The sequence below is a fragment of the Diceros bicornis genome, chromosome 24, assembly GCF_020826845.1.
Source record: "Diceros bicornis minor isolate mBicDic1 chromosome 24, mDicBic1.mat.cur, whole genome shotgun sequence".
Taxonomy (NCBI): domain Eukaryota; kingdom Metazoa; phylum Chordata; class Mammalia; order Perissodactyla; family Rhinocerotidae; genus Diceros; species Diceros bicornis.
The window spans coordinates 38,784,762-38,810,512 of NC_080763.1; the positions used below are offsets into that span (position 1 = coordinate 38,784,762).

At 54.6% G+C, this 25,751-nt stretch overlaps 1 protein-coding gene across 1 annotated transcript in view; it reads right to left on the minus strand.

Moving 5' to 3' along the window:
- Positions 1 to 19,715, minus strand: part of ITPK1 (inositol-tetrakisphosphate 1-kinase) — a 177,886-nt gene extending 158,171 nt beyond the window's left edge. The window contains exon 1 of the mRNA XM_058567583.1: positions 19,532 to 19,715. Coding sequence (XP_058423566.1) covers positions 19,532 to 19,626 — 95 coding nt within the window. The 5' untranslated portion in view covers positions 19,627 to 19,715. The remainder of the gene's footprint in view (positions 1 to 19,531) is intronic.
- Between the last annotated feature and the right edge of the window lie 6,036 nt (positions 19,716 to 25,751).

Here is a 25,751-nt window from a genome sequence, read left to right on the forward strand (position 1 = left end):
AATATGCTTGTATATTGTCTCTCCCAAAAATCTATGCCACATGTGTCAAACAAGAAAATTTAACCTGAGATCCATAGAAGCATTACTTCAGAGAACCTGTGGCATCTTTATATTTTGGTGTATACTATATATTATGTGGATTTTTCTAGGAACAGGGTCTATAGCTTTCATCAGAATCTCAAAGGTATCCATGACCCTCAAGGAAGGTTAAGCAGCACTATTCCTGGGTCAGCCCCGTGGCATAGTGGTTAAGTCCAAGGTGCTCCACTTCAATGGCCCGGGTTCGCAGGTTCGGACCCTGGGCGTGGACATACACCAGTCGTCAAGCCATGCTGTGGTGGTGACCCACATACAAACTGGAGGAAGACTGGCACAGATGTTAGCTCAGGGCTAATCTTCCTCAGCAAAAAAAAAAAAAAAAAAAAAAGGCAGCACTGTTCCACAGAAACAGGTGATTTCTGTGAAAGCCTCTATATTCCCTTCAATAAATCCCATTTATGTGCTTAAAAGAAAGAGATGAAGTTCCCTTTTTCCCCCCTTGAATCTGGGCTGGCCTTGTGCCTTGTTTTGGCCACAAGACTGTGGTAAACAGATCAGACCTCCAGAGGCCCCGGAAATGCCCACTGTGTCTTGGCCCTCTGACTCCTGGATAAGAACACACACAGGCAGCCTGCTGGAGGATGAGACCCACGTGGTCTGGTCATCTCCCTCACCCTAGTTAACCAGAAGCCAAGCAACCAGAGACCCTGACTGACCCACAGTTGACCACAGACCCCACGGCCCCAGAACTGTGAGTGAAACGATGGTTACCGCTTCAAGCCACTACGTTTGGGATGGTTTGTTATTCAACAATAACTGATAAAACTCTTACTTACGCATAATGGAATCAAGAAGACATTTATATTCACAAAGATGTCCAATGCAGCATTATCTACACCAGCAAGAAAACTGGAAATAATCCAAATATTCAATAAGATTACAGCTCAACCTATCACAGCACAGACGTCCAGTAGAACTATTCCATAGTGATGACAAAGGCCCGCCCTCCATTGTACTTGATTTTCAGGTGGGATAGGGCACTGAGATTATGTTTTAAAGATCATACTGGGCCGGCCCTGTGGCTTAGCAGTTAAGTGTGCACGCTCTGCTACTGGCGGCCCGGGCTCGGATCCCAGGCGCGCAACGACGCACCGCTTCTCCGGCCATGCTGAGGCCGCGTCCCACGTACAGCAACTAGAAGGATGTGCAGCTATGACATACAACTATCTACTGGGGCTTTGGGGAAGAAAAAAAGGAGGAGGATTGGCAATAGATGTTAGCTCAGAGCCGGTCTTCCTCAGCAAGAGGAGGATTAGCACAGATATTAGCTCAGCACTGATCTCCCTCACAAAAAAAATAATAAATAAAAAATAAATAAAAATAAAATAAAGATCATACTAAAGTATTTACACATGAAATTTATATATCTTGGATTTGCTTCAAAATAATATGAGGGAAATAAATAAAACAAGATTAGCCAAAAGTCAATAATGGTTACCGTTTAGTATTGAGGGGGGCAGGGTGTTCATTTTATTATTCTTTCTTTTGTAGATGTTGGAAATTTTCACAAAAGTTCATAAAAATTAAATTTAAAAAAGATCATTCTAAAGACTGTGTAGGAACATGGAATTTGTTTACACCACAATGCTATGTGCAAAAAGCAAACTTCAAAATGCTACATTGTGTGCAGAAAGCAAAAATCAAAATGCAACATGCACAATGGTACAATGATCTCATTCCGACTGATAGATACAAAAAAGGGAAGAGATGTGGCTGGGGGAGGGGTAGAAGGATGGGCGGGTAGAGGGATGACATCTCTGCAAATTTTGCTTTCATGATGTTAAATTGTCTTAACAGAGGACCAACAATTTCAGGAAAAAAGAGGCCATCCCTTCATTTCCTTCAGCTGGGGCTCAGCGTGAGCGAGGGGCTGGCTGGTGGGGGGCTCTGCCCCTCCCAGGAGTGCTTGGGGCTGGGAAGGGGGAGGACGCTGCTGGAAGCCACAGGAGGCAGCTGAGGAAATCCAGACTTGGCTGGGCTGTGGGGAGGACCCTCAGGCCCCCTCAACAGGCCCGAGCCCCCACGCCAGCTGGCCAGAATGGAAGTATCAACCAAGATCAGCCCTTCCCAGTTTACCGGACCACACCAGTGGCCCCGTCCTTTGACCAGTTTTGAGATCAGATATGACAGTCCTCTACAAAATTTATCTTCAGGCAGAAAAAAAAAATTTCTTTTGGGAAGAAAGTAATTATAATCAGATCCCCCATTATGTGCTACAAACCACCTCCACCAATTCAGCCCTCATCTCCTGATCCCCTAAACCGTCCCATACAGGGTCCTGATGCCCCCATTTTACAGATGAGGAAAGGGAGGCCCCTCACTTGCCCAAGGTCACTCATGCCCTGGGTGTAGGGCTGGGTTCGGAAGCCAGCTGGCGGGCTCAGGCCAGCACACCTGTGGGGTTCCCTCCCAGGCAGCACCTCCCCTGGGGGCCACGTGCAGTTGGGGCAGGAGGTAGAGGGACCCACACACACTGAGGCCCCTCCCAGCCTTAGGCGGATGGTGGCTCATGCTGGACCACCCCCGCCAGGAGAGATGCTACGGACTGAACATCTGTGCCCCTCCCAAATTCATGTTGAAGCCCCAACTCCCAACGTGATGGTTGTGGGAGATGGGGCCTTTGGGAGGTAATTAGGGTTAGATGAGGTCAAAATGGCAGAGACCCCGCAATGGAGCCCTTATCCGACGAAAAGACCAGAGCTCGCTCTCCGCACCATGTAAGGACACAGAGAGGGTGACCGTCTATGAACCAGGAACTGAGGCGGCTGGCACCTTGATCTTGGACTTCCAGCCTCCAGAACTGCGAGAAACAGATGCCTGTGGTCTAAGCCACCCAGTCTGTGGTATTTGTTACAGCAGCTCAAGTGGACTAAGGCAGAAGGGAAACCCCCAGCCCTGCGGCAAGCCTAGAACCCCAAAAAGAGAGCGACAAGCAGGGGCCGGCCCCGTGGTGTAGCGGTTAAGTGCACGCGCTCTGCTGCGGCGGCCCGGGGTTTGCCGGTTCGGATCCTGGGCGCGCACCGACCCACTGCTTGTCAGGCCATGCTGTGGCGGCGTCCCACATAAAGTGGAGGAAGATGGGCATGGATGTTAGCTCAGAGCCAGTCTTCCTCAGCAAAAAGAGGAGGACTGGCAGATGTTAGCTCAGGGCTGATCTTCCTCACAAAAAAAAAAAAGAGAGCAACAAGGGGTCATTTACAAGGCTGACGTACACTAGAACAGAAAAGTACAGCTATGTTCACAGATTATTTCCTCGACAACGACGGGTCAAAGTCAGCGTAGGTACAGAATCACCCATAAGCTTTATTAAGTGAAAAACAGTGAAGCATAGGAGAGCATGGATACTGGGCCATCACTGGTGCAGAAACCAGAAACTGGGGCTGTGCATGCGTGTCTGTGCGTGTCATACACACTGGCTTGTACAGACAGAGCACGCATCTGAGAGAACAGGCAAGAACATAGTAACAAGTCTGCCTCGGGGAGCGGGGTCGTGTGTGAGGGAGACCAACTTTGCGCTGTACGCTCTTTGGTATGGCTTAATTTTTGATCGTGTGCATGATTACCTTTCAACAAGTTTTTTAGTGGTATTTACAAATCAGATGTGAAGCAAGAGAGGCTATGGAATTTCATGCAGACAAGTCACCGAACTTCTTGAGCTTGGTTTCTGTTTTCAGGGGCTGTTTTTATCAGCTGATAAACTGAAAGGACCCCTCCTCACAGCCTCATGTAACAGACCTGACAACCTGACAGCCGGGTCCAAATAGAAGTTGCACCAGCTAAGCCGGACGCACGGGGTCACAAATCCGCTCCCCAGGGCCTCTGAACTGAAGACCCTCAGAAAGGGACTCCAATGAAGCCCACACAGCTAAACAGCAGAAGGAGACCTGAGCTCCCTAACCCTGGCTCTCACCACTTCACACAGCCCCAAGAAGCTACTTTGGGGCTGACGAAGGTCAGGCCAGGCCTGTTGTCCATAGTGGACACAGCAAAGAGGGCCCGGGACAGCCTTCCCTTCTACTGTTTTCCTACCAGCAGTACCTCTATCCAGCTGTCACCAAAGGCCACACCACTAAAAAGAACCACTGGCCTGTGAGAATTCTGGAACACCTAAGCAGAGGCACCGGGCAGGCAGGGCAAGGGGCTCTGGGCAGCCACTGGGTTCCTAAGGGTCCTCACTTTCCCACTAGTTCCAGAAAGGAGCCATGAGGGACCTAAACCCCTACCCAGGCCCCACCACCTGAGCCTTCTCCCAGCCCTCAGCCCAGCCCCTTTGGGACTGGGGCCCTAAGGGGGCCAGGGCCTGAGCGTGTGGCCACCAGCCACTCACCACTCACTTCCTCCCCCTTCCAGATGGAACTACTCCCAGCGTGTCCTTCCCACAGCCCCCAGGCCTGCTGGGAGGTGGTTTAGGACAGGCGAGCTAAGCATCCTGCACCAGCGCTCCCCTCTAGCTAGATACCCCCAATCAAATAGTTTACAGCTGCAAAATCCTCCAGGCTCCCAGCGGAAATACACCTTCTAAAGGTTCCCCACACTCAGGGCAGGGCCAAACAGCAATAGGCCGATGGGGTGTTTACATAACACGAGACTGTTTCACCCTAAAACACTCAGTGTCCAAACACCAAGGTTCTGCACAGCACAGTGGGGCAGGGACATCAGCCTTCACCCTGGACACCGGGTAGCCTTTTCTGAAGGCCCCGCAAACCTCATCCCTCGAGGCAGGATTGCACAAGCCCTTTCCCCAGGATGTCCACAGCCCAGGGCACTCAGAATCTGCTGTCTGACTGGCTGTGGAATAAGCCAGGCTCAAGGTTATCCGAGGAGAAAGACGGAGCCAGGGGCCCCGCCTTCGGCTCTAACTTGTGGGGGTCTCCTTCACTCCCCTTCTTGGAACAGCGCCCTGGCCCTGGAGACTGGGTACAAACCCTCAGGTTGGCAGAAAACAACCCACCCTCACCCCAACCAGCCATGGAGCACCTCCACCTCCCCCTGGCTACCCAGTCCCCAGCTTCTCGTGCAGGGGCCAGCCAGTCCCCGCTCAGACCGCGTGGTAGGGAACGGGGCAGGCCCCAGCAACCGGTTCAGGGACAGGCACATGGCTCAAGCTGACCTGCGCCTCAGGTGGAGGGAGGCCCTGGAACAATCTGCCTGGGTCTGAATCTCAGCTCTACCACTCACTAGCTATGTGACCCTGGGGAAGTTATTTCACCCCTCTGTGCCCCCATGTCTTCTGTCAAGAAACTGGGGTACTAAAAGCCCACACCCTCAGAGGCTGTAAAGCAGATCAAACGAGATAACACTCCAGGAACTCAGCAGGGTGCCCGCCTCAGAACGAAGGTCAGTCATAAGGACTCACCTCGCACCACATGGGCCTAAGAAAGGAGCCAATGTGGGAGAGAGCGGGGAGGCAGAGACCAGGTCCTAAGGACACCATCTGAGCCCCTGAATCCACCTCCACCTGAGGCCAGACCTCTCCGTGGATTTAACACTAACAGGAGCCCCTTTATTACTGAACCAGGTGGCACTGAGGTTTTTGTGAGAACCGATACACCCCTGCGACTTGCAGGAATCAGCTGTACAATCGATTTTCTGCTCAGATCATTAACTTCATTCCGACACCTCTCCACGTCTGTCAGTTGATTGAGGGAGAGAGGACCAGAGGACACGGCTGCCCTGTGGCGTCCTCCAGCAATGGGGGCAAATCTGCAGGCACATGGCCCAGTCCACAGGTCCTGCTCTCAAGGGAGTCCCAGTTCACTGCTGGTATAGAGGCACCCACAGAACTGCCCATGTCCCAAATGGCTGCCTCAGGGAAGGGGATGCCCACCCACTCCCCACCCTTCCCAGAGGAGCACCCCAAATCCAACGAGCTGGTCCCCTCAGCATTCCTAGCAAGGCTGGAGGAAAGATGACCGGGATAGGGGGATGGGGGAGCAACTACCTGGGCCCATGGACTAAACTAACTCATCCTGGGCAGGGGCAGGGTCCACCAACAACGGCCCAGAACAGAACAGACCCTAGCCTCACACACAGTTCCCTGGAGGCCAGAGGAGGGGCACTTGAGGGCTCCCGAGCTGAGGCCCAGCCTGGGGGCTCGGGGCTCAATCGCTGTGTGCATGAACCTGCAAGGTCGGCTGCTCCTCATCTGCGAAGACCCCTTCTGGCTCAAAGGTTTGGAAAATTCCTCCTCTAAGACGGTGAACCTCTGCGCCTCACCAGCAGAGGAGGTGTACTCTGCCGTCACCTGTCGACACAGACGTGTGACTACAGGTTAGGGGAGTGAGGGGCAGCCCTCCCCCTCTTCCTTCAGAGATGGTCTCTGGCTCGCACAAGAAAGGAGGAAGTTTGCATGCTGAGCCCCTCCTGTGCACAGCACGATGCTGACTCTTAACAAGGAGGAAATCAAGGCCCAGAGAGGGGCCGAAGCACACCAGGGTCACCCACCCAGTAAGGCGCAGGTCAGGGTTCAGATCCCACCACTGACCAAGACACACTGTCCCTCGGACACCACACGGAATCCAGCCCTAGCTGAGCGGCTGATGAAACCACGTTCCTCCGCCTGCCCATCTTCTTCCCAGACGGGAGACACGCTCAGACAGAAGCTCCTGGTAAACAGCTCCATCAACCTCCAACAGCAGATTCCAAACACGAATAACAGTTACCACTTACTGAGTGCTTACTAAGGGCCAGGCTCTGTGCTGAGGACTCAAGCTGCCCCAGCTCATGAAATCTGCAAAACCATCCTGCTGCAGGCTGGTATTAAAATCCCCATTTCAGGTGCAGAAACTAAAGGCTCAGAGAGCTTAAGTCGCTGGGCCCACAGTCACACAGCCAGAATGCAGCATGGGCTACCTCCAAGTTCCTCACTCTCTCTCACAAGCTCTCTCACAAGCGCCCCCCACTTCTGAGTCTGAGGGTCAGCCCTGGTGAGAATATTCCCAAAAGCCTCTTTCCAAGGAGCTTCTAAAACCCTCTAGGCCTGTAACTTCAGAAAGATAAAGCATCAAGGTTCCCAAAGTGACCCCCAGGAAGGGACATAAGTGGCAGTTTAAACAGAAGAGCAGGCCATGCTGCCTCGTCCACACCAGCTCTGAGCACTTCAAGGAAGCAGTGTGCCACAGCGGAAACGGCAGGATCCTGGGAATCTGGCCGAGGCCATCCAGACAGAGCCCTTCCCAGACTGGGCAGCCCACGCTCAGCACCCACAAGACAGATGGTGACACTGCTAACAGGCGGCTGGGCACCGGGCAGACCCACAGCCAGCCTCCCCGGCCTGAGCGGTATCCACTGAGCCAGCACCTAAATTTCCCGACTCCAGGCAAGCAAGGCGCCCAACTGAAACTGGAAAGGAAAAGAAGGAAAGTTAACAACTAAGGGACACTGAGGACGGGTCGGTGGAGAAGAGTTCAGACAAAAAGGAAAGCCATCGTCTTGCCCCCTGCCTTCACCTACAAAGAAAAAAATCTGGTCAAGGGCACGGGCTTTGGATTCACCCAGACTGCTGTTCAAATCCCACTCCCAGGAGTGACCAGCTACAAAACCCCGGGCAGGTCGCCTACCCTCTCTGAGCCGCAGTTTCCGCACACGGACTGAGAGCCTTAAAGCACAGCGTCAGCCCGTAGCGGGAACTCCAGAAACAGGGGCGACTGTTATTTCCAGCACTAAACCGTTCTGATACCACTGAAAACAACGCCGCGCGGGGACAACCTTGTAGGCTCAAGCAAAGGCTGGTGCGCGCTTTTGGAGGAGGACCCCGGAGCCCTCCTCCACGGCCAGGGACAGTCACATCAGCTCCCCCAAGGGAACAAGCACAGTCCTCACCAGCAGGGGCACTTCCCGGTTTACAGATGAAGCCTCTGTGAGGCCCAGAGGCTCAGGCCTCGACCTTCCTCCCCAGAGCAGCGAGGAACGGAGCACCCACACCTCCTTAAAGTGCAGCGCACAGGCTCAGCTGCACCCAGGTCAAGGGGAGGGCCAGGGACTCAAGGGCTGTTTCTGCAGGAAGCAGAACTCCTTCCCAACAGGACCCCGAAGCTCCTGCCCAGACTTGCCCACAGAGGCGGGAACAGGCCTCTGATGGAATGGTCAGAATTCCTTTTCAAGGATCCCACAACGAACGTTAGGACTTTAAGAATAAAATCTTAAAGAAAATAAACTTTACTGAAATCAACAATCCAAAGAGGCTTATGCACCCCTATGTTCATGACAGCATTATTCACTATAGCCAAGACATGGAAGCAACCCAAGTGTCCCTCAACTGATGAGTGGATAAAGAAGATGTGGTATATATATACCATGGAATACTTACTCGGCCATAAAAAAAGACAAAATCGTGCCATCTGCAACAACATGGATGGACCTGGAGGGTATTATGTTAAGCAAAATAAGCCAGAAAGAGAAAGACAAATACCACATCATCTCACTTATAAGTGGAAGATAAACCAACACGCGGACAGAGAGAGCTGTCTGGTGGTTACCAGCAGCAAGGGGGTTAGGGTGGTGGGCACAAGTGGTGAAGGGATGCATTTATATTGTGACTGACAAACAATAATGTACAACAAAAATTTCACAATAAAGAAAAAAAAGAAAATAAACTTTAGTATCAGCAAGGCCAGGTTCAAATCCAAGCTGCCCCTCCTACTAGCTCTACAACATGGGGCTAACTCTGCATCTTCCTTCTGAGCCTTCGTTTTGCTATCTGGAACATGGGCTAGGGTGAAGAGGAAATTCCATCCAGACAGGAACCAACAGTCCCCCAGGACTGAACGTTCCTCATAAAGATACCCATGAGCCCAGGACCCTGCACGCAGGGATTCACAAACACTCCCACAATGCCAACATGCCCCCTTTCTCTCCTCTCCAAGAGCCCCCCAATCTCCACGGGGAGAACAGAAGAGAACCCCACACAACCTGCGCTCCTGCTACCCCCTCCCCTCCAAGGGATCCAGCCCAGCACACAGCAGGGAAGAACCTTCTGTGGCCTCAGGTTGTCCCTGGGGCCGGAGGGGACTCTGCAGTGCTCGCTGCTGGATCCCCAGAACCCAAGGGCACCCAGCATGCAGCAGGCACTCAATAAATACATGTTGTACGACCACAAGGGAGGGGGTGCTTTTTAAAAAGAAGATGGCTGGGCTCACCCCAGATGTTCCAGGGGGAAGAGGAGGCCTGGAAACCTGCACTAGGACGGGCGCCCCAGGGTGGGGACCGCGTGTTTCCTCACCTCCACACCCTAGCCCTCAATTGCTGGATGGAAACAAAGTGAGGCAAAAACGAAAGCGAAACTCCCACAGGGGCGTCCACTCTGTACCCACCTACCACCCCAGGCCCCCCAGGAAGCAGTGAGCCGGGAGGCGGGGGCGTGTCCTGGTCACTGACGCTGGAGGACCCCCACACCAGAAAAAGATGGGGGGGCAGGGAGGCCAGCTGTCTGCCCTGGGTTGCGGGTCCCACCAGAGAGGTGTCAAAGGCTCCAGGCCCCAACTTGGTCGGGTAGGAGGGAAAGGGAGACGGCCTCCTGAGGGAAGGGGGAAATCCTACCATTCATTAAGCACCTGCCGTGCTCACCAGCCCTCAAGGAAGGTGTCCCAGGCCAACTTCACAGACGGAGCAGAGGCTCGGGCAGGCGGAATGGCCTGCTCAGTCATCTACAGCCAGTCGGGCGGGTCTTGTGCTCCAAGTTCACTGCTGCCCCACCACCCCTTTGGGCCCAACAGCAGCACACAGAGGACACTCCGAAAACAACGCCTGGGTTTTCTTCTGAAACAAGTATCAAGTCAATGGTGCCCGGACGTTACGTTCAAGGAGACGAAGGCCACCTGGCAGGTGGAAACAGCAGTTTCAGGAGTCAACCAGCCACAAGGGTGAAGCCCAGCTCTGCCACTCACAGCTGTGTGACAGAGCCAGTCACCTTACCTCTCCCCGAGCCTCAGTGTTGTCACCTAGCAAATGGAGACACACCACCCATCTGGGAGGGGAGGTTCCCTATCCGCAATAGTGCCTGGCCATAGTAGGTTCTCCTCGCACTCTGAAATCCGGTGTGAGCCATGAACGTAGGAAGGAACGGGGGGAACGTCAACACGGCCCTTCTGAAGCGAGAGGGGCTGTCTGAATGAGCCTCAAGTCTGGTGTCATGGCTCAGGCTCCAACACCCGAGCATGCAGACGGTTGGTGAGGAGCTACAGGTGTGCAGAGTGAAGCCCCACAGGCTGGGCTACCACCTCTGCTCCCAGTCCCAGCCTGACAATCCGCGTCACACTCGGCCAGGCCAGTCCCCAGGAATGTCTCCTGAGCAAAAACTGCCTCCCATTCAGTCTCGGGACCCGCCTTTAAGTAACTCCAGTGCAAACCAGCAGCGAGAGGCAAGAGATTTTTAAGAGAGGCCTTCCCAACAGGCAGCAACCAGCAAGCGAGGAAGCTGAGTGGGCAGCCTGGGGTCCCTGCCCTGCCCGCTCCCATGCCACGAGGCTCGAACGGGGCGGCTGAGGCGGGTGCCAGACGCGGGTGTGCTTCCAGGGAACACGAGTCCCACACAGGGGGTCCCAGATGGACCAGCCCGGGAGCCTTGACATCCCAGACGCCCTCCCGGAGAGCCCCTGTTCTGGAGAAGCCCCGCAGTAAGGAGACCACTGCAGCCTGTTAACCTGGTGTTCCTCCTGCCTGACCATTCTGGGGTGAGGCCTAGTATCACATTTTGGGAAAGACAGTTTCAGTTTCCCAGAAGCAGCATCAGGGCTCTTGCTAAACAGAGACTCCCAGAGCCCTTCCCTGGAGAAGTTTCCAGGGAGGGGTGGACTCAGGATGTGTGTGACTCACTTGTGCCCCAGGTGCCTCTTGTGTTGGGCAAGTTCACCGGCCTGGGGGAAGGTGAACGAGGGTATAAGAGAACCAGCAACCAACATCAGGCCATGGCTCCCATCCCCGCCCCCTGGGCACCTGAGGCCTAACCTGAGCTGAGGGAAAGGTCAGCTGGCCTAGGGCCTACAAGGGCCATAGGATCCTCACCCATCCCCCCACCCCAGCCTCCCAAGGCCAGAACGGCACATTCCTGAACACAAAGGCCAGGCTGGGCCAGACCAGAGGTGAGCACCGGCCTTCTGTCCCAGGCCCCCAGTCACAGCTGCTGCCTCAGGTGGAAGGTCCCAGGGGCCACGCACCTGGCCTCCCATCACACTGTCAGAGAACAAGGCTACAGGAGGACACCCTGCTGCCCACTTCAACCACCTGTCTAAAGTGGAAACCGGCCTGCCCTTCCCTATATGGCTGTCCTCAGTCCACACGGGAACTCGGGGCTACGACAGAGGCAGGCCAAGGCGTAGGGCCTCCAGGCAGCAGACACCGCCTGCCCCGCGGATCTTTAGCTCCTAGAGGAAAGGGCTCTCAGCCCCCCTCATTAAATGTCACCTCCTCAGACAGGCCTGACCACATGGTGCTAAAGTGGCTGCAGCCACCCCTGCCACAGCTCTCTCCCCTCCTTGCAGGCTTCCTGGCTCTCATTACACCTTGCAGCACTTTAAGTGTATCTGTGTGAGGGTTTACTTTCACCTCCTTACCAGGCATCTAAGTGCATGAGGCCAGGAACCAGCACCAGCACAGGGCCGGCTGGGGTAGATGCTCAGGATTTGCTGAGTGAATAAAAGACTGAAAGAATGAAGCCAACAAGCTCCTCCCTGACCTGGGACCCACCACCTTCTGTTCCCATCTCCCGCGATCCCTGGGGTTTCCTTCCTGGCTCAGAGCATGCCAGAGGCACAAGTGGCTTTGGCTAAGCCACAGGGATATGGAGAAGGCCTCCAAAACCGACCAGTCAGTTTGTTCACCGGCTAACAGCTGCTTTTGAGCTCCTCCTGTGTGCACTGGTATAGGCACTGTGGTTTCAGCAGTGAACGAAACCGCCAGTCTCTACCTTTATAGATCAGCTTGTCGAAGGAGACACAGACAATAAGCCGACCACGAGCAAGTCCAGAGAGAAAGAACAAGCCCACCACTGGGGGTCACTAAGGGCTGAAGATTCCCAGAAAGGGGAAAAAATGGCATCGCCCAGACGCTGTCTTTGGGCGGGGCTCTGGCCTGACTGTGTGTCCTGGTTCTCCCTCCAGGGGTGGCAGGCAGCTTAGCAAGGTCCCCCCCGGTAGGCTCTGCCAGCACGGCTGCCCTGGACACCACGAGCAGTCAACAGGGCGGGACAGTCTCTGGCCACCCAGGGTGGGCACCCAGCACCCACAGTCCAGGAGGGGGAAGAAAGGAGTCTGGGGCTCCCTCATGGGAGTGATTTTCAAATCACCACAGCCAGTGACAGAGCCATCCCCTGAGCCCTAAAAGCGGGGGGCCGGGAGGGCACGTCCGGGAGCTGTCACAATCCTCAGCCTGGCACCATGAGGGGCCTGCAGAATCCAGCCTATGAGGCCCAGCTGGGGAGGCACAGGCCACACGGGCAGCTGCTTTCTGAGGGCGGCTTGGAGCAGGCAAGACAAAGCACCAGGGGGAATTCAGACAGCCCAGCGGAGCGGCCTGGCTGCTCCAACAGGCCCCCTCAGCCACAAGGCCGGAGGCAGTGCTGTTGAAAGGAGGCTGCAGCAGGCAGCGGGGAGAGGGCGCTGGTCTTGGAGGTGGGCGAGGCCCCCCACATCCCATTGTGTGACCTTGGACAAGCCACCCCCTACCCCCCCACCTGCCCCCACGCGCCTGGGTTTCCCTCTGGGGATTCCAGCACTCTCCCCAGAGCAAGGCCATACACACCCAGGCCCGCTTCCCCAGGGCCGGTGGAGGGGGAGAGCTGGGTGGGCCTGATTCATGCCTGAAGGGGAAGGTGTTTAAGACTGGCTTTGCCAGGGAAGGAGTAGGTGCAACATCTGAAGGATGCTTTCTAAAATGAATCTTACCTTTTACCAGAACACTCCCTCAAAAAGCTAGCTCACCAGCTGAATTCAAAATACGAGTGGGAGGGCCGGCCCCGTGGCTTAGCGGTTGGGTGCTCGCGCTCCGCTGCTGGCGGCCCGGGTTCGGAGCCGGGGCACGCACCGAGGCACTGCTTCTCTGACCATGCTGAGGCCGCGTCCCACAAACAGCGACTGGAAGGATCTGCAGCTATGATATACAGCTATCTACTGGGGCTTTGGGGGAAAAATAAATAAATAAAAAAATTAAAAAACAAAATACGAGTGGGAACAGAAACCCTATTTACATCCAACTGCTCAGGAACTGCACTCATGACGCCCTTCACTAAGCCTTTACTGAAGCCTCCATATCTGCTGCACCATGTGGGAGAAATAACCAGTGGAGGCACGACTTCCCAAAGGTTAGGGACGGAGGCGCCCTCGCTCTGTACCGGGCCTGCCTAATGCACAGTCAGCCCCCGACAACGGGAACTCAGTCTCACCGACTTAAAAGAAATGCAAATCAAAAGTGCCATTTCTCACCCGTGTGTGCGGCCAAGATCAAAAACCGTTTGTCCACACGATGCAGAGGGTATGGGTGACAGGCCCGCCCATCACTGTCATCTGTGAGCAGTGCCATGTCGCTGTGAGCAGTTTCAGAACTGACGTGAAAAAGTAAAATGTCTGTGCCCTTTGACCCCACACTCACTTATCCGGCAATGGGGCAGGGCTCTCATTGCCCTGCTGTCTACCAACCCAACCACAGGGCAAGAAATACAGTCCCTCATTTTAAGAGCTGGACCCCACAGCCATTAAAGAAATGAGAATGGGGCCGGCCCCGTGGCGTAGCGGTTAGGTGTGCGTGCTCCGCTGCTGGCAGCCGGGGTTCGGATCCCGGGCGCGCACCGATGCACTGCTTGTCAGGCCATGCTGTGGCGGCGTCTCATATAACGTGGAGGAAGACGGGCATGGATGTTAGCTCAGGGCCAGTCTTCCTCAGCAAAAAGAGGAGGATTGGCATGGATGTTAGCTCAGGGCTGATCTTCCTCACAAAAAAAAAAAAGAAAGAAAGAAAGAAAGGAGGCAAATGATACGGAACTGTCTCCAAATGCAGCAGTGATGCATGATTTCTCTAAGACACGGTGTTACTTGCAATGAGCCAGGGGCAGAACGGTGTGTATAGAGAGACGCGCACACACGTGTCCCCCTGTGTTTGCACCAAACACCTACAGAGAGAGACTGCCAACAGCCATTGTCCCTGAGTGTCCAGAACTCAGGAACAAGGAAACTGACAGACTTTTCCTTGTGTACTTTGAGTCCTCTGATTTTTGTTTTTGTTTTTGTTTTGTGAGGAAGATCAGCCCTGCGCTAACATCTGCCAATCCTCCTCTTTTTGTTAAGGAAGACTGGCGCTGGGCTAACATCCGCACCCATCTTCCTCGACTTTATATGGGACGCCGCCACAGCATGGCTTAACAAGCAGTGCATCAGTGCGTGCCCAGGACCCGAACCAGCGAACCCTGGGCCGCCACAGTGGATCGCGGGCACTTAACCACTTGCGCCACCAGGCCGGCCCCTCCTCTGATTTTTTTAACATATACATGTATTAAAACATTCACAAAGATAAGGAAACCATAATTGTCAGCTAATAATAATGATTGCTCGTGGAGACTCTTGGCATTTTCAGGAAACCCAGCGCAAACTCTTCTCGAATCTCCAAACTTAAAAAAATGAAAGTATCATCTTGATTAACATATAATTTTCTTGGGTTCCTCAGCCTTAAAATAGGTGAGGACAGCACCCCTGCCTCCTGGGGGCTGTAAGATTCAAATGGGCCGTGTGCTACAGAAGAACACGCGATGCTGGGAGGCAGCCAGGCAGGGCAGGCCCCCCCCAGCCATGCCTGCCGCCCCACAAACCCCACACCCCAGCAGGATGATCAGTCAGCATCCATCACGGACCTTAGGGTCGCTCGCCAACTGCCCAAACCAAGACCACGAAATCTACAATTGCCAAAGACCCCGGAACAGAGAGGCCTCCACGGGCAGCCGGCTCACCCCTCCCCAAGGACAACAACAAAAAAGTAACAGTAGCCACACCACTGAGAGCTCCAGGCACTTCACATGTCCCGCATATCGACTCCTTCAACGCGCGTAATGACCCGGAGCTAAGTACTGTTATTATCCTCCCTTTACAGATGAGGAAACTGAGGCACAGGGGTGAAGGCACGTGCCCAGGGTCACACGGGTAGTCCATTGTGGTACCTGGTCTGGGACCCAGGCAGTCTCCTCAACAGACAGCAGTGTCCAGGTGGACATCCTCTCCCACAGTAAGTCCAGTTTACTCCCTCAGAGGCCGGTGGAAGGTGTTTATTTGCAAGGCTAAGTTACAGATAGTCCCGGTGCACTACAGCAAAGGAAACTAAGTCACTACTTCCTCCCCCACCACACCCCCAAAATGGTACCAAATCCAAACACTAAGACAAACAAAAAAATGCCCACCCACAAACCAGCATCACTTAAGCCTGAGAAAGATCCTCCTTCCTCCCCACTAAGAGGCTCACCAAAGAATCCCAGTCCAGAATGCTAAGCCATCCCAGCAGAAAAGGACCTTTGAGACCTTTTAAAGGAAGGAACGTAGGCCCTCAGGGGAAGGGACAGCCTGGAGGAGGTGGCAGCACCCCACGCTCCCTGGCATGCCTCCCAGGCCAGGTTACTGTTAACATCACACTCCCAGCTCTGCTGTCCCCCAACCTCCTGCCTGACACAGGCCCAGACGCCAGAAGGCCTTCAGTGACCGTGAGCCTCAGTGGACTCTGGGCCTAGCTCCTCCTGGAGGCCCTGTACAAAAGGGGTCCGGCAGGAAAGTCTGCAAGGATAACACGGTCTGAGGTTGCTCCATAAACACGCTTCCTACAGGCCTATTCAGCCCCGCTGGCCTCCCAGGTTCTCAGGGACAAGAACCTCACACACGTTCTCCTGCTTCTGGAGCCTCCAGGAAGGCCCGGCCTGACCCACGCAAAGAACAGACACTTAATGAGGAAGCCGTGTCCTCTGGCGGAGAGGACTGGGCTCAGGGAAGCCCAACGGCTGTGCAAGTCCCTTATACTCCCCAAGCCTCAGTTTCCCCACCCCTCCATCCCTGGGCTGCTGGGAGGCCTGAGTGAGATGAGGTGCCTGGAAGGACTGCATTGAAAAGTCAGCTAATATTACCATCAAGAGGGACAGGGGGTCACCCACACTTTACACAAAAACGCTTCAGGAAGTCATGTGCCTTGTCACCACCTCCTGCAACACAGGTGCAGCGGCAGGAAAGAGAAGAGTGGCAAGGCGAGGGAGGACTGGCACAGAAAACGCGAACAAAGGGATCCGGGGTCAGCTGGCATTTCCAGCCGGGGCACTGTGGAGGGAGAACTAAGCAGATTAAAAACTAAAATCACCCAGCATTTGCAACTAACAGCTTTACTTGTTTGCTCTGCCTCTGAAGTCCCTTCTGGGCATCTTGAAAAAGCCACAGAGAGGGCGTGAGGTAGCCGCGAGGCAGCCCCAGTGTTGTGGAAGGGGAAGGAAGGTGGGAGGGGTAAGAGAGAATGTAGCCACAGTATGTCCCTGAGAGAGGGGAAGAAACAGAGTGACAGGAACAAACGGTCCCACTAGCAAACAAGCTGAGTCAAAGGCTCATCTGTTGACTAGTCAGAGGGCCCATACTACCAAGGTGCAGCAAGGGTTGGAGCGCTGGCCCCTATGCCTACATAAGTATGCAGGCAGGACCAGGCTTCCCGCTGCTGCCGTCATCAGTGTGTGATGCTCCTCCCCGGAGAACAAGCACTGCGCTTGCTGAGAGCACGACTCAGCCGTGCAAGTAAAAGCATCTCTGGGACAAAAAGGCAGCAGCTGGACCCCTGTGAAGATGACAAAGGGGTCCGCCTTACTGTGGACATGCCCAAGGAAGAAAAGTGATTGCTTTCTGTGTGGGTCTCAAGGTCGCCCATTAGAGCCCATTCTAGAAGTTAAACAAAAGGGGACAAAAGTATGGAACCCGCCCCCTCGCATGCCTGTTTCCCCATCTGTAAAACAAAGGGGCTGGATGAGATGATCTTCAACATCCCTTCCTGCTCTAAGATTTTTACAAGGCCTGACGTTCAACTAAACAACTCATCACCATCCCTTCAGGTCATCCTCTCTGGTGCTGACACTGCGCCAAACACTCGGAGCAGAGCCTCAGGTCATTTTCAAACATCTCTGGACTTTTTCATTAGGGAATTTACAGACGATTCAACATCCATCAAAACAGGAGCACTGCACCCCCAGATTGCGAATGTTGAAAACGTGACAATGTCCATCCACATCACCTCCCAGCCCACTGAAATCCACCACCAGTATTCACAACAAACACAACAGCACAGGGCTGTGGCCACCCTTTCAAGGGTGGGAGCATTCTGCACCCACTGTAGAAACGGTGGCCACCAGGGGGCACTGCCCCGAGAGTAATGAAGGATAGAAGAAATAGAAAAACTCTTTTTGGTATTTTCTTTTCCTTCTTAAGCTTAAGTGACAAAATATCTAAAGCTTCCCTAAAGAAAACACAAAGTGGACTTTCTGAGGTTCTAGGATGACCCAGATGCTTTCCGTCTTCTCTTTGAATCCAATATTTTGGCCAGAAGAAGGCAACTAGACTTTCAATGCAACAACCCTTCTAGAGAAATGAACCTTCCACACTGGATCTCCCCCAGAACGGTTGACATCGTAGCTTGCCCTGAATCCCTCCAGCTTAAAGGCAAGGGGGTCCACAGGGAGGGAACGCCAATCTTCAAGTCCAGCAGGAGGACCTAGCCGCGCGTCTCGGCTGGAACTGTTTTGCAAGAGCCTCCTAATTACTGAGCAAAACATACCAACCAGATGACAAGCCTCATGCTTTCGCTGCAGACACAGGATGACACAAATACAGAGAGAACTCAGTAAAAAGGGTGCAAGGTATTAACTGGGATTTCCCAAGGCTTAGATGACTGCAGGGGGAGCTCCGGCGCCGGACACCAGAACTGGCCTTCACAAACACGTCAAAGGGGCTCCTCCGCATTTCTTCCAGGTCTAGGGCACCTTTTCCACAAGTCTGTGTATCTGTGGTGGAATGTTCAAGTGTCTCCTTTTAATGTTCTCTAAGTCTTCACACCCATTTTCAGAGCTCTGGCTGCGAGTTCCTCCCAATTTCCTTGTGAATCCCCAGGCTGCTCGACATGCCCTTCCGACCCTGAAAAGCTTGCTTTCTCATGGGGAAGACAGCCTGAGAGAAGGCAGCCTACTCCATCCCCAGACCAAGGAATGCAGATCCAGGAGCTGTTTCATACAAGGTGCGCCCCTCCGGCTGCGGGGAGAAGAGTGCCTGCAGGGTCTGCACGGAGCAGGGGGACAGCAGGCCCTTGGGACAGACACGAGGGGCACAGAGGTGTTGCCAGCCCACCTGGGAAGGCCAGCAGCTCAGACCAGCCACTTGCTCCAGCGTGCCAGGAGATAAGGAAACCCAACTGTTCAATTACACAAGATGTTTGGGGACCCAACAGGGACAAAAATGCAAGTGGGGCCCCTTTTCAAGAATCAAATCCACCAAGCCGAGACACTGCATAACAAAAGGTTTCCACCTAGAGTTTTGCAAAAAGCTTGGGGAGCTGGATTCTCTTAGGCTTTCATTGAGAACAGGATTTAACGAACAGCTTCTCAGAAGCAAAGCCACAGCTATGGAGCGAGGTGAGGCATACCTGACCCAAGACTCGATGCTTCTGTAACGGATTAAGAACGAAATCTTATTAAAACACCCGGAGTCTCCACCACTGAGCACCAGCACGGGGATGGGAGGGCGCGCCAGATAGAGGAAGGCCGTTCTACACCGCATGCATTTACCCAGCACCTCCTCTGCACCAGCCACTCCCTAGCTGTGCGACCCCAGGCGAGGTACCCTACCTCTCTGCGGATGGATCCCCCTTCTCAAACACGTGGCCCAGAATCACCACCCCGGCCAATTCTCAAGGCCAGTGGGAGGCTCTAATGAGACAGCAAATCACCACATACATGCCAAGTATTGCTACTCGCTTCAAACAGGCTTAACCCGCGACACGCAATGACAGCTTCAAGAGCGGCACACGCGGGGCACGTAGTAGGTGGTCCACGAACATATGAACAGTGGTGCCCTTCTCCAGGAAGGGAAGGGGGCGAAGGAAGAAAAAGAGTTTAAAAGTAACCTCCAGCCACAGGCAGACAGCGTGGATCCCCCGATTTCCCAGGTCCCTCTGCCACCTTTAGCAGCCTCCCCACCGCGCCCTGGGCGGCGGGAGGCTTCCCCACCGCGGATCCCCGCGCATCTGAGAGTCCTGCTCCGTGCCACTCCGCCCGCACCGGCCACCGCTTCCCTCGGACACAGCCGGCGGCCCCCACGGCCACCCGGCTCCTGGGACTCGGCGTCCCGCGCCCCGCTCCTTCCCGTTTTGCCCTAACCTCCCCAAAGAGCCGCTGAGGCTGACCCGGGCTCGGGCGGGGGTCCCGGTGCGCCGGAGCCCCGTCTCTCCTTACCTGCACAGCTCGGCGAAGGCCTGGAAATTCAGCTTCTTGATTTTCTTCTCGCTCAGCCAGTAGCCAACTCGCTTCCCTTTCAGAAAGGTCTGCATCTTCCTCCTGGGCCGGGAGCTCGGGTCCGGAGGAAATCGCCCACAGGCCGAGTCTGGCGGCCGGCGCGCGCCGCGAGCGTGCGGGCACCTCCTCCCGGCGGCGGGGACGCGGAACGGGCTCCGGCGCGCAGCCCTGCGGGAGGGCGGGCCGGGGCGGGGCGGGCGCCGGCGGAGGGAGCGGCGCTCAGCGCGGCCCGCCACTGGCCGCCGCCGCCGCCGCCGCCCCCGCCCCCGCCGCCGCCCCCGCCGCGGGCTCGCCCGCGCGCGACTTCGCGAGCGCCCGCGGGCCGGGCGGCCGGACAGCAGGCAGGCCTCCCCGGGCCGCCGCCGCCGCCGCCGCCCTGCCGGCGCCCTGCCGGCGCGCGGGGCCCAGCAGCACGCCCTCCGGCGGCCGGCCGGCCCGCGCTCGGGCCGCGCGCCGCCCCCGAGTCCCTCCTCCCGCCCGCCGGCCCGCCCTCCCAGCCCCGGGCGGCGCGCGCCCTGCCCCGCGCGCCCGGACCCCCGGCCCGGCCCGGGCCGTTGTCCTCACCCGCGCCGCCGCCGCGCTGACCCGGCCGCCCGGCCCGCGGGACCCCGCTGGACCCCCGCGGGGCGGAGGAAGCGCGGCCGCGCCGGCCGCCAGGGGGCAGCACCGCCCGCCGCCTCTTAAAGGCGCCGCGCCTTCCCCGCCTGGCGATCTGGTGCTTGTTTGTGTCGGGGCTCCGGCTGTGGAGCGTGGGGACGGAGGGCGCGGGACTGGGTTTAGGGCGGCCCTTGTAAGGGGTTTTACTTTTTAAAGGGGCGAGAGGAGTCGTGGTGTGGGCATTTCCCGCCTGTCCTTTGGGAGTGATGGAGCCACTGAGTTTCATTCATTAAAAGCATCTCTGTACTCCCAGCCGTATTCAGCCCCCCTCCCCCAATATAATTCATTGGAACTGCAGCGGGGGGCGGGATACAGACAGTCAATGAGATCATCTCTCTTCCCTCGAGGAGACAGACCCACGCCCAGGATGTGGGCTCCTGGGCTGGGGACATGAACACCCAAGGGCCTTCTCAGGCTTAGGGCGTCGACCAGCAGCTCACACTCTGGGTCCCCTTCAACCGAGGGGGAAAGGGGAAGGACTAGAAGCATCAAAGATAAGGGTGGAACACTCACAGGAGACCCTTTCCTTTGGGGGTGCAGGTCAGCGTCCGGCTCAGCGCCCTTGATTCACCGAACCCCACCCTGCCCTGCCCAAGCCCTGTGGGGCAGTAGGGGAGCATCTTGCCTTCCAAGAGCTCCAGGACGTCTCACCCTGGGCCCAGGCAGGAAAAATGAATGAGGGGAGGGAGGGCTCAAAGTTTCAGGCGGAAATTTAAGCTGGCCTTGGAAAATAAGGAAGATTCTGACGGGTTTGAGAAGAGGGAATAGCTCGAATTGAAGCAGGGAGAAATGAAAGAACCAAGTTGTTGGGCCGCCCCGTGGCTTAGCGGTTAAGTGCGCGCGCTCCGCTGCTGGAGGCCCGGGTTCGGATCCCGGCGGGCACCGACACACCGCTTCTCCCGCCATGCTGAGGCCGCGTCCCACATACAGCAACTAGAAGGATGTGCAACTATGACATACAACTATCTGCTGGGGCTTTGGGGAACAAAAAAGGAGGAAAATTGGATATAGATGTTAGCTCAGAGCCAGTCTTCCTCAGCAAAAAGAAGGTTAGCATGGATGTTAGCTCAGGGCTAATCTTCCTCAATAAATAAATAAAAGAACCAAGTTGCTAGGGGTGACAGACTCTTTGACCAAACTTGAGCCTATTCTTCAAGGCCCAGCACTAGGGGCCTGCCGTTGTCCCCTAATTACAACCTCCCCCAACCCTTCTCTCTGGTCTTCCAAGTTGCAACTAGGTGAGGCTTGTCCACACTGGGACTTCAGGAGTGATCACACATGTCCGCTGTCTCACCTCTCAGCTAGACCCCACACTTGCTGTGTGACCTTGCAGGACACTTAGCCTCTCTGAGCCTCAGGTCCTCCATCTTACCTCACAAGGTAATCCTTGCCTCTTGAGAGCACCTCAAACTGCAAAAAAGCGGTGGTTATGAAGTCTAAAATGTATGGTGTCATGGGGGTGTGGTGGGGATCGGGAAAGGATGAGAGCAGAGATGACTCTCATTGCTAGGAAGAATGGTCTTTGGCTTCAGAAAGACCTGGCTTGGGAGTCCTAGTTCAGCTCCTCCCAGCGTGGGCAAGTCAGTTAAGTTCTATCTCTGAGCTCCAGATGGGGAATGTAATGCTTGCCTTAAAGGATTATGGTGAGGATCAGGACAGGATGATAGACTGGTCCTCGGCAGGCCATCAGAAATGGGGCTTGTTACTGTCTCATCCAAGGATTCTTAACTTGAGGCCCCACCCCACCCTACCCTAGGGCTTCAGGAACCCTGTGGCTGCCACAAATTATGCCCATAATGGTCATAGCTTTCAACAAACTCTCAAAGGCTCTGTGATCTGCCTGAAAAGTTAAGAGTGACTGATTACTCCAACTCAGAGAGGGAAAGGGATTTGCCCAAAGTCACAGAGCAAGTAAAGGGAAAGCTAGGGCCAGCATCCGAGGGCCAAGAGGCGCCCCCACCACAGCTCACTGTCCTTCTGGAGGTGGGAGAGATGTGAGGGGGAGGGACAGGTTCTGAGGAGTGGGACCCCTGCCCAGGGTAGAGCAGAATCCTCCCCATGCACTGGTGGGACCAGGGACCTGCTCACGCTTCTCTGGAACCCTAGGAAGGTCCTGGCCTCAAGCCTCCTCTCCACTGGGAATGGGAAATTCTGCATTTTTATCTCTAAGATCTTAGTCATCCCCCAGGGAGCTCCAGAGCTAGAACCACCCTTCAGAGCTATCCCACCTTAACCAGGGAGCAGGCCTTTTTGCCTACCCCACCCCTGCCCAATCAACCAGCCTTTGGGTGTAGGCTGACCCCAGGAAGGAGCATGACCTTTTGCCAAATATTTCTCAGATTCTCTACTTCCTCCCTTTCTTTCAATGACAAAAGCCCATCAACGCTTCCCCACTTGTCTGTCCCCTCCAGTCCTGGCTAGTCCATTCTCCACTCTTCAGCAGGAACTGTCCTCAGAATGCAAATCAGATCCAGCTTAATTAGCCTCCCACTGTATTTGGGATAAAGCCAAAACTCCTTGACAAGACCAAGGCCTCCCAGCCTCATCTCCACCACGTTCCCCTCACCTTGCCCCCGCCATCCTGGCATCCTGTGGTCCCTGCTGTCCCTAGGACCTTTAGAAATACAGTCCCATTTTCCTTATCTGGAATGTTCTTCCCTCTCTTTGCTAAAACCCATCCACCATTTCTTGCTGGTGGTCCTTTCCTGGCATCTCAGCCATCTAGCTCTTCGTACCTGGTAATCACAGTTGGACTCTTACTTGAGTAAGAGTCCTTGCCTAATGTTGGTCTCACCACTAGACTAGGAGCCCCTGGACGGCAGAGACTGTGCTCTGCTCACCGTTGGATCCCATAACACAATAGTAGATGATACTGGCTGAGAGTCTGGATTCTGTCTGGATTCAGGTGAAGTGAAGCTGCCTCTAACAGTGCCCTGCATGCAGAAGTGCTCAATAGAAGAGACTGAAGAAACGAATGTCAGGTAAGACCCCCAGGCCCACCCGGGCCTCTCTGAGGTGAGAGGGGCAAGGGTAGGGAACTCCAGAACAGGGACCTGGAGACATCTACATTCCCTCTGGGAGGAGGATGGACCATTAAGGGATTCAGTGGGCGGGGCCGGCCGGTGGCTTAGCGGTTAAGTGCGCGGGGTCCGCTACTGGCCGCCTGGGTTTAGATCCCTGGCGCGCACCCACGCACCACTTGTCTGGCCATGCTGGGGCGGCGGCCCACATACAGCAACTAGAAGGATGTGCAACTATGACATACAACTATCTGGGGCTTTGGGGAGCAAAAGGGGAAAAAAAAAAAAAAGGAGATTCAGTGGGCTATTGTGCATCAGTGGCCTGAGGCCATCGGCGAGAGGGTTCCAGGTTGGGAAGAGGAAGTGCAGTAGAGGGGGGCCTTGGGGAGGAAGGGCACTGCAAGGGGCAGAAGCAAGCCACCTGGGAAGCCCTCCTGACCCTATCGCCTCTTGAGGGAGACAGAAGCTTCGGGATGTGGTCCAAAATGTAGTGATTGAGAATTCAGACCCAGGATTTGAGCTGACAGACTTAATTCTAGCTGTATGACCTTGGGCAAGCTTCTCAACCTCTCTGAGCCTTGTATGCCTCATCTAAGAACCACAAGATGGTGTCCGTTTGCAGGACACTGGTTAAGTAAACCCATTGTGCAACAGTTTGGCACAGAAGTTAAATGTGTTAGTTCAAGACGTAGCCAGATTGGCATGACCGTTTATTATCTGTGTGATGTGGGCAACTTAATAAATCTGTCTAAACCGCAGTTTTATAATCTATTAAATGGGAGTGATTATCAAATCTAGTTTATATGGTTGTTGAGAAGTTTAAATGAATCTAGGGCCGGCCCCGTGGCTTGGTGGTTAAGTGCGCGCGCTCCGATGCTGGTGGCCCGGGTTCGGATCCCGGGCGCGCACGGAGGCACCACTTCTCCGTCCATCCTGGGGCCGGGTCCCACATGCGGCGACTGGAGGGATGTGCAGCTATGACATGCAACTATCTACTGGGGCTTTGGGGGGAAAAAATAAATAAAAATAAAATCTTTAAATGAATCTAAATTCGTAAAGCTAAATTCATAAAGGACTGTATTAGATATGCCTTAGGAGTGTTAGCCACTGCTATGCTATTATTACCTCATCCACGCCGTGGACCCCTGCAGCCATTGAAACAATCAAATAGGATAATAACTGTCCATTTGTTCATTCAGTAAATATTTATTAAGCACCTACCATGTGCCAGGCACTATTCTAGGCACTAGGGATACAACAATGATGAAAACAGAGCAAAAGTGGGAGGTGAATGGACCCCCACTGCCTGTCCTCAGAGAGCTTATGTTCTCATGGGGCAGACAATGAATATATGAAATAGGTAAATAAATTATATAGTATATTAGTAAGTAATACATGTTACAAAAAGAATAATAAAGGATACTAGATGGAAAGGAAATGGAGTGTTGTGATCTTAATCAAGTGGTCGGGGTAAATCCCACTGGAAGTGATACCGAACCAAGTGGGCTTGCCTCCTGTTGAGTTAAATAAGACTCTACACCAGTGGAAGTTGTCTCACAAAGTAAAGTGTATTTGCAGCAAATAGGAGGCCTTGAGGAATCATTTCCAAAGTCATGGCGTGACCAAACAAAGGGAAGCAGGAGCTTTTATTTCGATTGGGGAGTGAATATTCAAAAGGGAGAGGCGGGTATTCGCTTGGGCAGTCTCAGTTGGAAAACATGCATCCGCATATGCTGCAGATTACAGTAATGAGGCTTAATCTCCTCTGAAGAGAGCTTTGTATTAAAATTAAGGCAAGGTCATGGGCGTAGCTCTTGTAGGGAGGCTTGGTTAGCTTCAGGGTGGTTGCTGGTGGTGTCTCCTTAACATAAAGACAGTTAAATGCTTCCAAATCCACCCTTGAGTTCCTCGGGGCACTAGTCGGTGACAGAAGGTGACATATGAGCAAAAATGTGACAAAGGTGAACAGGCGAGTCGTGCAGATATCTGGGGCAAGAGCTCTCAGGCAGAGGAGCAGCAAATGCCCTAACATAGGCTTGGACCTGACAAGGGACCGTCAGGAGACCAGACTGGCTGGGGCAAAATGAGCAAAGGGGGGCGTGGGAGGTGGGCCAGAGAGAGCGGCCAGATCCTGCAGGGCTCATGCGCCGCTGCAAGGATGTTGCCTTTTACTCTAAGGGAGACGGGATTCCTGGGAGGAGTATAGAAGATTGTCTCATTTTACCCGGATCACACTGCTACTGTGTGGAGGAGAAACTGGGTGGGGGAGCAGGGATGGAGGAGAGAGACCGGTTAGGATTCTATTGCAATAATCTCAGTAGAGGACGATGACGGCTCAGACCCCGGAGCAGTGACGGTGGTGAGCAGTGGTCAGATTCCGGGTACAGCTTGAAGGGAGAGTCAATGACATTTGCTGGTGGGTGGGATGAGGGGTTTGAGAGCAAGAGAGAAATCATGGATATCTGAGGTTTGGCACCTGAGCA